This window comes from Arachis stenosperma, chromosome 9 (genome assembly GCF_014773155.1).
Source record: "Arachis stenosperma cultivar V10309 chromosome 9, arast.V10309.gnm1.PFL2, whole genome shotgun sequence".
NCBI classification, from domain to species: Eukaryota; Viridiplantae; Streptophyta; class Magnoliopsida; order Fabales; family Fabaceae; genus Arachis; species Arachis stenosperma.
This window is the reverse complement of record NC_080385.1, coordinates 6887708-6904349: the sequence shown is the minus strand read 5'-3', so window position 1 is coordinate 6904349 and position 16642 is coordinate 6887708. Positions and strand designations below refer to the sequence as shown.

General features: G+C 34.7%; 2 protein-coding genes across 2 annotated transcripts; one reads left to right on the top strand and one right to left on the bottom strand.

Moving 5' to 3' along the window:
- The first annotated feature begins 2854 nt into the window (after positions 1–2854).
- Positions 2855–7684, top strand: LOC130951381 (protein DETOXIFICATION 35-like). The gene is made up of 8 exons (XM_057880030.1): positions 2855–4069; positions 4786–4858; positions 5296–5921; positions 6004–6060; positions 6143–6381; positions 6474–6592; positions 6684–6770; positions 6998–7684. The coding sequence occupies exons 1-8, from the start codon at positions 2952–2954 to the stop codon at positions 7079–7081; spliced, it is 2403 nt and encodes an 800-aa protein (XP_057736013.1). The 5' UTR covers positions 2855–2951; the 3' UTR covers positions 7082–7684.
- A 57-nt stretch (positions 7685–7741) lies between these two features.
- LOC130951380 (protein ROOT HAIR DEFECTIVE 3-like) lies at positions 7742–16247 on the bottom strand. Its single transcript, XM_057880029.1, has 23 exons — positions 16059–16247; positions 15230–15376; positions 14742–14808; positions 14557–14659; positions 13593–13663; positions 13382–13445; positions 13227–13292; positions 13092–13139; positions 12946–13008; positions 12777–12833; positions 12200–12358; positions 12051–12119; positions 11869–11960; positions 11655–11733; positions 11249–11414; positions 10801–10925; positions 10160–10422; positions 9967–10063; positions 9713–9877; positions 9468–9572; positions 8971–9065; positions 8600–8696; positions 7742–8362 (listed from the first exon to the last, which is right to left on the bottom strand). The coding sequence occupies exons 1-23, from the start codon at positions 16060–16062 to the stop codon at positions 8126–8128; spliced, it is 2439 nt and encodes an 812-aa protein (XP_057736012.1). The 5' UTR covers positions 16063–16247; the 3' UTR covers positions 7742–8125.
- Between the last annotated feature and the right edge of the window lie 395 nt (positions 16248–16642).

The window sequence follows — 16642 nt, the reverse complement described above, 5'->3', positions numbered from 1 at the left end:
TTTACTTCTTAAAATTATTCATCATCTCAAGGGAAAATTAAAAAGCAACTCCAGAAATAATGAGCTAAATTCTACAAGGCAGCAACCTCCGACAAGTATGCGACACACAAACTCCACAAAACAGAACAGTCAATATAAATAGTTATTTATTTACAACAAAAGTACGAAAAATTATTGACATCAAAATAATTTCACTCCGGTCAACGGCCACGGCCCCGTTTAATACGAGACAAAGACAAAAATAGTAGCACAGGGAAGATTTTAACAATTCATACTCGAGTAGAAAAATGGTTCATAGAAGTACCATGTACTCAAAAATAGTGAAGCACTGATTATGATTACTCGTGAAGCACATTAAATGTGCTCTAAGAACATGCAAGTCTTTTCTCCTGAAATTTTATTTGATTAAACACCTGTTAAGCATGCCAAAAATAAACTTAACCTGTTATTTTTCAACACCATGTTGCAAGTGACAAACATTGATAAGCCTCTATAAGTAAATCTTAAAATCTAATATAAATACACGATTCCAATCAATTAATTTTCAGGAGGATGCAATAGGAAAACAATGATTGAATTACAAACAAAATTGACTGCAAAACCAGCATAACCATGAAAGACCACGTAGGAGTCAACTCCAACTAAATGAAGCCCCAAAATTAAAAGAATACTATTATAAGGGGGAGTAATTAGGAACAAAACAATGCCCCCTTCGTATATATGGCACTTGTGCAAAAACCAATGCCTTTGAGAATGTCTTGAATATGCTCAGAAATCATATGTTTCGTGGACAAGCTAAAAAACCAAGGATGCAGCCAGCAGACATCACCATCTTCCAACAAATGAAATTTCTCTACCGTATCAGATGAGTTCTTTCATCTACTCGAATTTTGATGAACTGGAGTATTCAGTTCTGTTGTGTTTGGTTCCGTTGTCAAGCACAGTTACATTTGATGAAGAACTGGAAGATGCAGCACTACCATCATTAGCAGCCTTGTAATCGCCTTTTGGTGGATTTCTGCGAGTATTGTTATCTGCACCCTCGTCTGCTAGTTTTTTCATAAGGTTCATGACCGTTGGAACGAATTTGGTAGACAAGGATAAGAGTCCCGGAAGCTGAAAGTAAACAAGTATAAAATAAGGCTTTTATATAGATGGTTAAATACCTAGTGAACATTTAACAAGAGCTGGTAGGCAGTAGCTCAACTAAAGGACTATTTATGAAATCCCCAGCATGATGCTACTAACGTGTGTGTGTGTGATCCAAAACTCAGTAACCAAGGTGGTGAATAGACCAAATAATTATAATCATGATTATAATGAATTGAACAATATATGATAACGAGGAATTATACTCACAGCTCTATTTCAAAATTCACCCGTAATGTCCAGTTGCACCCATAAAGCTTTGATGAGAAGATAACTAATAAAGATGACAAACAAATACAACGGATTTCTGCCATGAGAAATACCAAAATTGAGTAAGAACAATTAAAAAGAACAGTCGGATGGAAATTAGGTGGTTACTTTATTATTAATCTCCCCATCCAATCATTTATGTACAATAATTTATAGGCCAGTCCGTCCAATTATTTGTTGATATATCATTCTACCGGTTAGCTTTGTTAAATAACTGTTTGCGTACTTTCGAAATTGAAATTTTGCCTTCGATTCAGTTGTCTGACCACCATCTTCGACATCATTTTTCACGTGCATCAATTTGTTCTCACTCTTTGTACAATGTGAATAACTGCCATCAATTATATTCGACTTCTACACTTGAATCAATCAACGAGTACTTAATTGGCTCCAATCCAAAGTTAATTGTAACATGTATTTAAAAGTTGATCAAAATATTATTTTAACATTTGACAATGATCGAAGTCTAAACTTGTCGAACATTAACTTGTCAAAGAATTCAATAACATCTTTATCGAAAATATTATTTTTCGATATAACAATTATATAAATTAATTTTCACTTCAAACATTTTTTTATCTCTTCTCATATAATATCATACTTATTTTTCTTTCTCTTTCTTCCTTTCATATAGAAAGAGATTTATAAACTTCATTATAGTTATAGAATTAGATAATTAAAAAATAAATTGATTACAGATTAAAAAATCGATAATGTTAAGATTAAAAAAAATATAATTAAGATTTTTATATTAAAATAAAATAAAAAAAATTTAAAAATAAATATTCATAAAATTTAATGATAAAATTTTAAAGATAAGATAGAGGATGATTAATGAATAATAAAATAATAATATATAAATTAAAAATTAAATTTTATAATTAAATAATATATAAAAAATTAATTAATAATTAAATTTAAATAAAAATTATTTGATAATTATTAAAATATTTTAAAAGTATATTTTATTATTAAGAGTTTAAGATCATTTAATAATTCAAATATTGTTCCTCCATCGAATCTTTTGCGGTATCTTATTTATGTTCGTTTTCTTTGCTTTCCTTGGTTGCATATTAAATTATTAGCCCAACACTAAGTAAAGAAAGAAAGAATCCACAAAATTCAAATTCAATATCTATCTTGTACCCAAAATAAAGAATTGTTTATTTTTCCCCAGCGAAACAAGTAATCATATCCTAAAGCAAGATCTACAAGAATTCGAAAATTCCAAATTCAATTTACGGTGCTTATGAACTGATGATTGAATTTTATCTAATTTATCTTTTATAATAAATTTTATATCTTTAAAAATTATCTATTTTTATACTTTTAAATTAAACAACACCTTTCAACCAATAAATTAATCACCAAACTCCAATTTGCAACAACAAACACAACACGGGCAAGTCACCCCATATAAACCCCACACATAACATACATACATCAGAAGGCAGTCAGGCACACATTATTCATCACCAAAAAAAAGGGTTCCAATATTCAGCAGAAATTGGGAGCTAAGCAAAAAAGGAAGAATGAAACTGAAGGAAAAAGATTTCGCAGTGAACCAAATGGGAAGAGTGATCATAATCCCTGAAGAATCCGACGACCTATGGATGCTCTACAACATCATCAACCCCGGCGATTACGTCACGGCCGATACCTCCCGGAAGGTCCACCACCAACTCAACGACGGCAGGAACACCACCGCCTCACGTGTCAGGCTCTCTGTCCACCTCAAGGTCACCTGCGGCGACTTCGACAAGGACTCTTCCACCCTTCGCATCCAAGGCCGCAATCTCGAGCCCAACGGTTATGTTGCCGTCGGATCCTTTCACACCCTCACGTTGGAGTGCAACAAACCCTTCGAGCTCCACAAGAAGGTCTGGAAGCAAGACGTCGTCGAGGCTCTCCAGGAACGAGAGAACCACGAAGTTTGTCCCGATGCGGAACTCGCAGTAACTCTCTTTCAACAAGACCATGCTGAGATTTATCTGATTGGAAAAGGCGTAACTGCCATGGTTTCCAAGGTTGAAACCTCTTCTTCCAGTACCGAAGGAAGAAAGTCTTCATCTTCATCTCCTTCTTCAAACACTACGAAGAACGTGTTCTTCCGCGAGGTTTTTGCGGAGTTCATAAAGTACGTGGATCTGAACAAGGTTAAGAACACTGTGATCGCAAGCGAGGATTCGAAAAAGGACGAGTTTCGAAGGTTTATGATATCGAAGGCAAAGAGGATGAAGATGAGAAGCGTAGAAGAGAACATAGGAAGGATCGTGGTGGCTGCTGGTGGTGGTTGCAACGGCAATTTGAAGGATCTTTTGGGAGAAAGCACGGTGATGAACCTTATGAAGGACAGCAAGGTAGGGTTGCAGATTAGGGCACTGAGGAAGGTTTGGGACATGGTTTCGAGTGACTCGGATCGAGCTTGCTACGGACCGAAGAGCGTGGAGAGTGCGCAGGAGATGGGAGCCATTGAAACGCTTCTGATCAGTGATGAGCTGTATCGGAGTGATGAGGTTGCCACGAGGAAGAGGTACGGTTGTTTGGTGAAGGCTGTTAAGGATAGTGGTGGGGAAGCTTTGGTGTACTCTTCCATGCATGTTATGGCAGAGCAGTTGCAGCAACTCACCGGTATTGCCGCCATTCTCAGGTTTCCGTTGCCTGCTCTTGATGATAATGCTTGTTAGAGCAAGGTTTTATGATTAATTAATTGTCTAGGTTGATTAATTATCCTAATTTAACTTCATTATTTATAGCTGTATATAGTTCCGGAAAAGTATAGGGAGACTAAAGAATGTGAACAATAGAGATATTCGTTGTTCAATTTAATAGGTATATAAATGATTATGTTGATTATTTTTAATTGGATAGTTATTTTTTTTATTCGATTTACTCATGCACACAGTTAACAATGGTTGTATGTTTAATTCATTAAGTGTGCGGATGGATATTCTAATGCTAAGTTTAAGAGGTAATTTAGAATGGAGTGTTTTTTTATTTTGTTTGGTTAATTTTAAAACTCATTGTTCACATTATCTACCTAACAAAACCAATTAGTTATATAAGGTATTTGATAAATCTTGAGTGTTTTTTTTAAAGAAATAATCATCATGTATACTAAAATCAATCACAAAATTTAATCAGTAATATAAAATATGTATTAAAATATAAATATATATTAAAAATATATTAAATCACACGTATCATATATTAATGGGTGATTTTGTTGTACAAAGAATATTCTTGTTAAAAAAATATTATAGTAGCTTTTAGGGGAGTTCATATAATCATATTGCAGTTTGAAAAAAAAAAAATCAATCTGATTAATTTGAAGTATATAACATTTTACGATTTATATTAAATTAGTTTGAAGTATATAAAACTCTCTGCTATCTCCTTGATCAACTCAGTCGTCGGCACTTTCGCTTTCGGCTTCATGGTATGCTTTCTCTGTCTCCTCTTCTTCTTTAAGAACAGTTAGATATAACAATTTATATATATTTCAGCTTAAGAATTTAGGATTTGGATCCTCTAAAGTTTAAATTTACTTTATAGGATAAAGTGTAATCTTCTACTCTTGAATGGTTTTTTTTCTCATATTTATTTTTGGTCCCATCTATAAAATAAATGGTGAGAGATCACACATTATCCTCTAAAGTGAACAACCACCGGAAACTCTTAAAAACAAGAACATCCGAAATTCAATTAGAAAAAAAAAAAATCTGAAATCCAAACTCAACAAGAGCTTATTTTTAGTGAAATTGGCTGCTATAGTGTTGATTTCCTAGCATTACTCTTATAAGATAAGTGATTTCATGATATATAAATTTCAATGTTTATTATTAGATATAACTATTCATGTGCCTTTACCTATAGCTTGGCATGGGAAGCGCAACGGAGACACTGTGCGGGCAAGCTTTTGGGGCAGGGCAGGTTGAAATGCTGGGTGTGTACTTGCAACGGTCATGGGCAATCCTGTCGGTGACCAGTCTTTTGCTAATGCCAATATACATATTTGCTGCTCCAATCCTGAAGTTTCTGGGGCAACAGCATGATATAGCTGACAGAGCAGGAAGCTTTGCTCCCCTTGTAATCCCCCAATTTCTCTCACTTGCATTCAATTTTCCAACCCAGAAGTTCCTTCAGGCGCAAAGCAAGGTCAATATCATCGCCTGGATCGGCTTCTTCGCGCTAATCCTGCACGTTGTGATGCTGTGGCTCTTCATCTATGTGCTGCAATTAGGCTTAACTGGTGCAGCATTGGCATTTGATATCACAAGCTGGGTGATAACATTGGCTCAACTTGCTTATGTCTTTTTTTGGTGCAAGGAAGGTTGGCATGGATTGTCATGGAAGGCCTTGAAAGATATATGGCCCTTTGTTAGGCTCTCCCTTGAATCTGCTGTCATGCTTTGTCTTGAAGTTTGGTATATGATGAGCCTCATTGTTCTTGCTGGCCACCTTGATAATGCAGTCATAGCTGTTGATTCCCTCTCTATATGGTAGGTAACATAAATGTTACTAATACATTCATTCATTTGTTCATTCATTTATTCATTCAGTTCACTCTTGTGTGTTTTATAGCATGAATTTGAATGGGTGGGAGTTCATGATCTTTATTGGAGTAAATGCTGCTGTCAGGTATGCACTCTCTGTTTGAAGTGAAGTTTGTTCTATCAAAGCAATCATGTATGTGTGTGTGATTCTTTTTCTTTCTTTTCAGTGTGAGAGTTTCCAACGAACTGGGACTTGGACATCCAAGAGCTGCCAAATACTCTGTCTATGTGATAACACTTCAGTCCTTTCTAATTGGAATCCTTTGCATGGTGGCTATTTTGATATTTAGAGATTCTTTCGCCGTCATCTTCACTAGCAGCAAGCCTTTGCAAGAATCGGTCACAAAACTCGCATACTTCCTTTCTGTTACTATGATTCTAAACAGCATTCAACCAGTTATTTCAGGTATTTAGATACACATAAATCTCGTATATACATTAAATACCCCCCAATACAACAAAACTCTCCTCTTTACAATTTTGAAACCATTTTTGCAGGTGTTGCTGTTGGAGGTGGGTGGCAGGCACTGGTGGCTTACATCAATGTAGGTTGTTACTATGTGTTTGGACTTCCACTGGGGTTTATTCTTGGTTATAAAGTTAACTTGGGAGTTAAGGTAATGCATTAATTCTATTTAATATTTATCCAAAGACGGTAATTAACTATAGCCCTCTCTCAAATGATTGTGAAACTTGTTTCATATGTAGGGACTTTGGGGAGGTATGATATGTGGAATTGCTCTGCAAACATTGCTGCTTTTGTTGATACTTTACAAGACCAATTGGAAGAAAGAGGTAGGCAATGCTTCTCATATGGAGCTTGTTCTGTTCTGTTCTTTACATTTGATATTTGATAAGTTGCTAAATACAAAAATAATACAGTCACCAAACTTCATTAATGTCATTGAACTTTTTCCTATATTTTTTTTATTTTTATTTTTATTCAATCAAGTTAGATATTTTTATTCAATCAAGTTAGATATTGTAATTGCTTTTAGTGACTTGACACTTTTCCATTGTAGGTGGAACAAACAAATGAAAGAATGAGGAAGTGGGGGGGACAAGAAATCAAAGTTGATAGGAGAGTGGGTTCTGCGGAAGCTTGATTTGATTCTCTCTCACTTCCATTCTGGTCAAATTCATTCTTCCATTTTCACATTGTAATGCTAATAGCTACTTTTTAAATAGCGAGCAAAATAGTTCAATGCTTTGTTATCTGATGAGAACGGTATATTTTTCCAGTTCTCTCTTTTTTGTATTTACTTCTTAAAATTATTCATCATCTCAAGGGAAAATTAAAAAGCAACTCCAGAAATAATGAGCTAAATTCTACAAGGCAGCAACCTCCAACAAGTGTGCGACATACACAAACTCCACAAAACAGAACAGTCAATATAAATAGTTATTTATTTACAACAAAAGTACGAAAATTTATTTTGACATCAAAATAATTTCACTCGGGTCTAGGGCCCCGTTTAATACGAGATAAAGATAAAAGTAGTAGCATAGGGAAGATTTTAACAATTCATTCTCGTGTAGAAAAATGGTTCATAGAAGTACCATGTACTCAAAAAAAAGTGAAGCACCGATTATGATTACTCGTGAACATTATATGTGCTCTATGAACATGCAAGTCTTTTCTCCTGAAATTTTAATTGATTAAACACCTTATTAAGCATGCCAAAAATAAACTTAACCTGTTATTTTTCAACACCATGTTGAAAGACTCAATAGTCCGCATTACAAGTGACATTGATAAGCCTCTATAAGTAAATCTTATAAATCTAATATAAATACACGATTCCAATCAATAAATTTTCAGAAGGATACAATAGGAAAACAATGATTGAATTACAAACAAAATTGACTGCAAAACCAGCATAACCATGAAAGACCACGTAGGAGTCAACTCCACTAAATGAAGCCCCAAAATTAAAAGAAAACTATTATAAGGGGGATTAATTAGGAACAAAACAATGCCCCCTTCGTATATATGGCACTTGTGCTAAAACCAATGCCTTTGAGAATGTCATGAATATGCTCAGAAATCATGTTTCGTGGACAAGATAAAAAACCAAGGATGCAGCCAGCAGACATCACCATCTTCCAACAAATGAAATTTCTCTACCGTATCAGATGAGTTCTTTCATCTACTCGAATTTTGATGAACTGGAGTATTCAGTTCTGTTGTGTTTGGTTCCGTTGTCAAGCACACTTACATTTGATGAAGCACTGGAAGATGCAGCACTACCATCATTAGCAGCCTTGTAATCGCCTTTTGGTGGATTTCTGTGAGTATTGTTATCTGCACCCTCGTCTGCTAGTTTTTTCATAAGGTTCATGACAGTTGGAACGAATTTGGTAGACAAGGATAAGAGTCCCGGCAGCTGAAAGTAAACAAGTACGAAATAAGGCTTTTATATAGATTGGTTAAATACCTAGTGAACATTTAACAAGAGCTGGTAGGCAGTAGCTCAACTAAAGGATTATTTATGGAATCCCCAGCTTGATGCTACTGACATGTGTGTGTGATCCAAAACTCAGTAACCAAGGTGAATAGACCAAATAATTATAATTATGATTAATGAATTGAACAATATATGATAACGAGGAATTATACTCACAGCTCCATGGCGAAATTCACCCGTAATGTCCAATTGCACCCATAGGGCTTTGATGAGAAGATAACCAATAAAGATGACAAGCAAATACAACGGATTTCTGCCATGGGAAATACCAAAATTGAGTAAGAACAATTAAAAAGAACAGTCGGATGGAAACGAGGTGGTTTCTTTATTATTAAACTGCCCATCCAATAATTTATGTACAATAAAATACACTCTTATTTCAAAACTACGATTTTACTACTTTACACTGAAGCTGCTACAGGCAGAGGTGTGGTGTTAAGAGTGAGTAAAAACATAGCCTTTATTGTAGAACGAAAGGGAAAAAGAAAGAAAGAAAGTAAACATAGATGAGCCCAATTGATGTGCACCTTAAGAGTGTCATAAATTCATTAAATCCGAGAATAATCAAAGCAAGTATTGCCCATGGAGGAGGTAACCAGTTGTTATTACGCTTGTTGGCCTCCTGAAAATCCAAATATTACAAAAATAAATTAACAAATAGATTTCTAATAAGAACATTTAAATTCCTTGATTAAATATGCATCCATGATATTTGTGAAACTAATTATATAAGCTAGTTTGCAAATCATTATCTGTAGCTTACACATGGAACCTAAACAGGCAAAATTCTTTGGACCAGTTCAAGAACTGTATATTTCAGGTAACATACAAACTGGAAAGATAAAACTATAGCCTTGCCTCATTTCTTTTGTGCAACTTAATAGTTGGTTCCAGCTACAACTTAAAATATAAAACATCCGAAATAAAGATTAGGGTTTAAATTAAGTCTAATTTTGTTCTAATAGTTTTTCTTAATTTTCATTTGCATAAAGAAACCCTCAAAAAGTTAAGATAAATGTCATGCCTGTGCAGAAATGGCCTGAGAGACACTGTATTCTGTCTCTGTCTTGAATTGCCTCCACAAGGATTTGCATTGGACAGGTGTAATCAATGTCTTAGAGGATGGTACCTAAACAGCAAAATTCAATCAAGACAACTAATCAGCACTACTAGAAAAACATATAGAGAGCAGTTTACAATTTCAAATACATACTAATGAAGTCAGTCTTTAGCAATGTTGGATATACGTATGTAGGCAATAAAACTTGCCTTTTCCCATGTGCTAGAAGCTAGCGGATCAACCGTTGTGATGCTCCTATCAGTAACATTACTGCTTGATGAATCTATCAATGCAACGGCTAATGTTTTCTCAATATTATCAGTATCACCATCATCCAAACGAATAACAGCCATGACAGACAGTAACTTCAAAGACTGCAATAAGTTAAATTTGGTTCAGAAATCAAAACGCAACACCAACTTAAGGTTACAAACGACAAATAGTATTCATAGTCATGTCATACAGCAGAGCGAGCAGTCTTTGTGATGGTACGGATATCTTCTTTGCCCGTCCATACACGAGGCATTGAATCAGTGTCGTGGCTAAACAACATCGTAAACCTGCTTTCAAATTTAAGGTAAGTGCCTCTGAAGTAAACTTATAAGGTATAACCGTATAAGTGAAAAAATCATCTTGGATGTGGCAAAACATGTTACCTATCCTTCATCCGGATTAGAACTCTTCCAGCTTCATCCCTAGCCTTTCCTTCTACTACACCCCTAGCATAATCTGCTATATTCGAAATCATTTTCTGTCTCGTATCTTCATCCATATCAAACCCAGCAAGTGCAGCAGAGAACCCTGAGACAGCTGATTCAGTCTCACGCCTAAGAAGTTTCTTTATTGATGACCAAGTATCACCACTTGCTTCATCCAAAAGAGCTTCAACAGGTCCAGACAAGGCTTCTTTAAGTTTTTCCTGAAATGGCACTACTATCAGAAAACTTCACAAGAAGTTACTTTTTCACCCAAATAAAGTAAACAACTGGTGAACCATACAATCTCCTATACTAATCCCTAGATAACTGCTGTCACAAGGCATGAGAAGGATCTTATACTTTTGAATTGACAATGTAACTGTGGGCCCAAAGGAAAAAAGAAAAGAAAAGAAGAGGGGGAAAAGCCAACCATATTGCAAGTATTGTTTAATTGACATTATTATTATTAGCAGCTCAGAAGTTTCAGCTTAGAATTTGATGACGAATAATTTACAACACAATCTTAGCATTTCACTACCAATCTTGAAATATTTGACTTAATGATTTGGAAGAAATGAAGGATAAGTTTGGGTGCGTACCTCATACGATGAAGTCAGTTCAGAAAGCTTAGCATCACGTACAGATGCCACATGTGCATCAATGTCACGCCGCAGTTTCTCCCTTACTTTAGATGTATCCCAGTCTGCTAGTTCAATTACAACATCTGTAGCAATAGCATATCAGTTTCATACTGTATTTCAGTTGAGCAAGTAAGATGCACACTTTGAAAGTATTCATCACATATTTTGGTCATGGAATTTTAATTGTTATCTAATGAAGGGTTGTCCACTGCATGAGGCACCCACATAGTGGGGTCTAGCTAAGCTACAACTAAGCAATGTTGCCCCAACAAGAGGAAGGTTGTTTCTAGAATTTGAATGCATGACCTCCATGTCAGCAGACAACAACCTTGCTATAACACCAAAGCTCAACCTCAATATTGTTAATTGTTATCAGATATGCAAAATAAATAAATTTATGGTTTACCTGCGCAAGCTTCGTCAAATTGAGCCATAGAAGACTCAATGCAGTTTTTGGCAGCCAAAGAAAACCCTTCACCTCTATTCAAAGCCTTGTCAAATACATCCTTGAATTTATCCACTATTCCAGATCTTATATGTCCCAGCGCAGAAAGGAACGATGGTTGGACAAGCTAATGAATTGAAAAAAGCATTGAGTATGTTAAAGATCTCTTACACATTGCAAGTCACCAAAAGAATTTTAAATGGGAAAAAGACTGCAAACATTCCAGCCTCTAATTAGTCATTCTTGTGATTCAATAACTATCAATTTTTTGTTCCTCTGTAAACAATCATCAATTCATTTATGTTTACAAAAGAGCAAAATGGTTGTACAACCAAGATTGCATGAGAATCAAGTTAAGAATAATTACTTGCAACAATTTTTCTTGGAGTTGTTTTTGTTTTGCAGATCTCACACCTTCATCAAAATAAGTGGCTTCAAGATCATACCTAGATTTAAGGTAAACAAAATATTTCAATATATTCGGTTAGCATTAGAAAAAAGCTCATAATATAGTATAGGTTTAGTATTAATTAACTGAGCCACTAAGAATAGAGATGTCAGATAGATCGAACCATACTTACTCTGACAAACAAGCACCTAGGAGTGAATTGAGTTTTTTTCCAAACCCCTGAACAGGGCCTGATTGTACGGCTTCTTCTAATTGGCACCATTCCTACAACATAAACCGGTTTTCATAGCTTTAGCAAATAGTAGTTACAGATGACACAGCAAGCTGGAAATTATACCAAAAGACCTGTAATACCTCATTTGCAGAAAAAGTGGCATATTTCTCGTTGGCAATTTCTTCACATCGGACAGTGGCAACCATTACCTACAAGTGGGCAATAAAAGATTAATAAAATAAATAAAACCATAGGCAATAATAGAAGAACAGAAGCATGCAGATATTACCTTATGTGCAGGAAGGTCAAGGTCCTTGTTCTCTTTGATGACTTTCCAGATTTGCTGAGCACTAAAAGAAAAGCCCGATGCAGGAACTACTCCTCGCCTGTCCCCTGCAAGCCCACCAGGAGCGATGGAGTGCTGGAATCGTTGCCTCAAGTTGGCAACCTAGATTTAAATAAACCCACAAGATCAGCAATGATATGCAATTTACAGAAATAGACATACATTAAACCAAACAACCATGCTAAGTGTACACCAAAATCAGTCACTAAAATCAGCCACTAGTGTAGAATACACATTGAAATACAAAATACACATTAAAGATGGGTTAAACCACACATGTATTTCTACACAAATATATAGTGGCTGATTTTGGTGTGCAAATAGCATTTTTGTAAACCAAATTATTTGACTCTGCTTTCCAACAGGGAAAATAAATTAACATAATGTTTTATGCAAATACATTGAGAAATAGGAATGCATCACATGCATTAAACGAGATGCAACAACCACATTTCCTGGTAATGGGTCATTTAATACCATCAGAAAGTAAACAAGAACAAAGCTGGAGGGCATTTCATACCTGCTCCTTAAATTGCTCTTCTTTTTCTTCATAACTAGAAAGAGCAGTAACTTCAACCTGATTATTTGTTTGAAAAATGAAAGCAACTACTGTAAACTTCCAACAAATTCTGATACACAAAAAAAGACCATCAGAAAGTTCAGTAACACCAAAGGAATGGTGAACTTACATTAAAAAATTCACTAAGTGGGGTTTCCTTGTGGGCTTGTGGTTTAGGAACCGAGTCCCATATCTGCAGAAGAAACAGGTGAAGCAGTGAAGGTTATTAAAAATTACAATATTCGATAATATCATAAGATGAAAGAACAGCAATACCTTCTGAATATCTTCTCGCAAGACAGGTTCTAAATTTTCAAGTGGTGTCTATACAAGGAAAAGGTTGATCACATCAAGAACACATAATATTTAGACACATCATAAGAAACAATAATCAGCATTTTGCATACACACCCGCGTTTTGTCACGTATGACAAACAACAATGTCGTTTTGCGTGGGCTAAACAATCTCATCATAACCTGAAAGCAAAATGTAGTGCATGGTTAGATACAAATGAAGTTTGGGAGCTCAAGCTAATTGCTTGTAGTAAATAGGTTAATAAAGAGACCTGAAAGACAGTTTTCAAGAGTGGCTTATTAGCAGCTTGCTCACGGCCAATGTCATGACACCACCTTTACAAGCATCGCAGACAAACGAAAAATTAGTTTCACAACAAAAAATAGAGTCAACAGGTGACACTAGCTACCCAGAGCTCAACACTTCAGGGGATCAGTCTGCATTAAAGATGACTAAAAGAAGAATAGGATTAAGAAACTCACATGTTGATTAGCACTATATCTGAGACAGCAAGAGCAAATAAAGCACTCTGCTTTTCAAATGCAGTATCATCCTGAAATAAAATAACAAAATAAAATAAAATTCAGTATAGAGGGTGACAATAGAACACCAAAACTATGCATTTCTCGTCCATGGTTCTTTTACTTTTTTTGTGTTAAATATATAATCATTCATATATCTCTACCTAATAGTTTAAACTTTTGAGATAAATAGTTTCATGACATAGTGTCAACGCTTCTATGACCAAAAGGTCTAAAACTCGATTTGTATTGCTCCCAAAAGGAAAGAATTTAAGCATAAGGCAAATAAAAATTAAAAGAAAGCCTATATATAATTCACGCTTCAAGCCGAAAAAGGCTATTGTGTGCAGGGACGTGTCGATATATAATCATTCATATACCTTTACCTAACAACTTAAGATTTCAGGATAAGTGGTTTCACGATATTTTTAAGAAAATGAGGTAGGGTTTTCAGGTCGAAATAATCGAAGTCATAAGCATTAACTACTCCTAGGCATAGTAAAAAAGAACATGAATAACCATTCTTTTGATTTTTTTTTTTAATTATTAAATGAAAATAACAGAACATTACTTCTCAAGAGAAAGTAAAATTGTAAAAAGAATAGATGTTGCCATTTTGGTTTCCCAAGGGTATCCACCGCTAAATACGATAATTAATCCATTTACTGTGAATCACCCACTTAAGGGCAAAAGGCAACAAGAACAATAATAATGGGAATATAGGAACCCTGAGATATTTCACAATAAGCCTCGTGTCCATAGTGGATAGAGACACAAATGGGTGTTTATATGTGATTCTAAAATATTATATGGAAATGCAATGTGGATGTAGGCAATGAACTCTGAAATGTAAACAGAGTTACTACCAAAGAAGATCAAGATATAACATTAAGAAATGGAGGGGGGGGGGGGGGGGGGGGGAAACCTCTCCACGTTCTCTTCCATCTGTTCCTTCCAAATCCATCACAATGGTACAAGGCTCTATCCCAGTACATCTAGCCATCCAGATTCCTTTGGTTGTTTGAGACCTGAATACAACCATATACAATCAGGTCAGTGAGGCACCATCATGATAGTTGAGCGAAGTTTATGTAAATTGCAAGTACTTGCCTTCCCTTAAAAGCATCCATCTCACGGAAATTGGTACGAAACAAATTGTTTAACAGCGTGCTCTTGCCTGCCCATAGCAAAAACAAATAAACAAAATTGGATATCCTTTACCAGGAATGAATCACTTTATGGAATAAAATCAAACAGATGAATAAACCAAGAAAAGATAAAGTTATTTTTAGAGTGCAGAAAAAGGGCTAAAACAGACTAAACATAATATTTAGCACTTAGAAATAACTAATTCAGATAGGCAACAGTCATAATTCACAAATGAACCCAATATCAATTTCAACTATAATGTAAGTTATTCCACACTACTTCATAAGGCAAAATGAAAACCTCGACTTTAATATTTCCGACAATCTCATATAACAACCAAACATTAGCATTGTGAATCAACTAACATATCATAATTAAGCAGATCGCCAAGTGAAATGATGGGCAAAGGGCAGAAGTAATAGTAAGGTTGCAGAGGCAAGAAGGCATACCACTACTTTGTGGACCCATAATGGAAACTACAGCGTACGAAAGCCCACATTCACTAAATTTCACCTCCTTCATGAAACTTTCAATCCCAGTTACATTGAATGTACCATCTCCATCAATAAGTTGAGTTGAACAGCAATGATTATTAGCTGGATACACAGATATTCAATGTCAGATGTGGAGTCAAAAGAAGAGAGGAAGGTAAAAAATATATATATATACACTAAGCAGTAGACACAAAATCCTACATTATTATTTTTCATTTAATTTTTTTTATAAATGCTTACATCACCATGATAATAGAAAGCTCTGTATATAGTTGTTAGTTGGTTCACACTCCATTCATAAATTTAAGCCCAACCTACTAGTTTGCATTATCTTCTGAACTCATTCTCTTTCCCTTTAATAATTGAAATTAGTAAAAAAAAGAAAAAACAATGATCTAGAGTAAAATTGACAAGGATTTAATAATATAACCACACAAAACCCCTCAATTTTGGATCGAACGGTCAAAATCAATCACATCAAAGAAATTCTCATAAAATCCAAATAGATTTTCTCTCGAAACTGAAAATAACAACAACAACAACAGCAACACCAACATCAATAAATAATAATTATAATAACCGTTCACAAAAAAACGCACGCAAAGTGTGATTGCCAATTTCTGTTAACATCCAGCAATCATCTCATATAAAAATTTAATTAAGACTATAGGATTGGGAGTTAGAATATAAGAATTAGGGGAAACTAAAAAGGAATGAAGATATTAACGTATATAGAACGTAGAATGCAGGAAACAGATCGATGATGAGGGATCGAAAAGCTTACCCATTGGAAATCGAATGTGAGGTTGGATCAGAAAGAGAGAAAAGGGAATAGAAGGGCGATCTCACACAGAAAATAGGGGCATTAGCATTAAGCAATGAGCAATTAGCAATGAACACTTTAGCAATAGCGAAATTTGCATTAGGCTTTTTTGGTTTTTAACTCAAGTGCCTTTGTTCACAACACACAAATACTTTCATGAAAAAAAAAAGTAATTTCTTTGGGGACTTTTTATTTATTTATTTATTTATTATATGGTTGTATACTTTTACTTTTTGTCTTTACTTTTCTCTTTCTTTTTATTCTCGATTTCATTTTTTTCCTTCCTTTTTTACATGTTAAGCATTGGCTAAATGAATAAATATTTCAAAATGTCTAAATTGATCAGATCTAATTTGATTAGTTTAGTTTAATACTATCTTTTCTTTTGTCTCTTTAATTTATTCTAACTAATATCATTTGCTATGATTCAAGGGCGGAACTAGATACAAGAAGAGAGAACAATGGATCTCTTAATTTTAATTTTTTACATATAAATTATATATGAATTTTAGTTTAATTTCTCTTAAAATTTTATTTTTATTTTA

Excerpts from the sequence above, each read along its gene's own strand:
- LOC130951381 (XM_057880030.1), top strand. The coding sequence starts at position 2,952 with ATGAAACTGAAGGAAAAAGATTTCGCAGTGAACCAAATGGGAAGAGTG. Across the intron at positions 4,859-5,295 it reads CTTTCGCTTTCGGCTTCATG|CTTGGCATGGGAAGCGCAAC; the intron begins GTATGCTTTCTC and ends CTTTACCTATAG. Across the intron at positions 5,922-6,003 it reads GTTGATTCCCTCTCTATATG|CATGAATTTGAATGGGTGGG; the intron begins GTAGGTAACATA and ends TGTGTTTTATAG.
- LOC130951380 (XM_057880029.1), bottom strand. Across the intron at positions 10,423-10,800 it reads AACTGACTTCATCGTATGAG|GAAAAACTTAAAGAAGCCTT; the intron begins GTACGCACCCAA and ends GTGCCATTTCAG. Across the intron at positions 8,697-8,970 it reads GAATTTATGACACTCTTAAG|AAATCCGTTGTATTTGCTTG; the intron begins GTGCACATCAAT and ends TTCCCATGGCAG.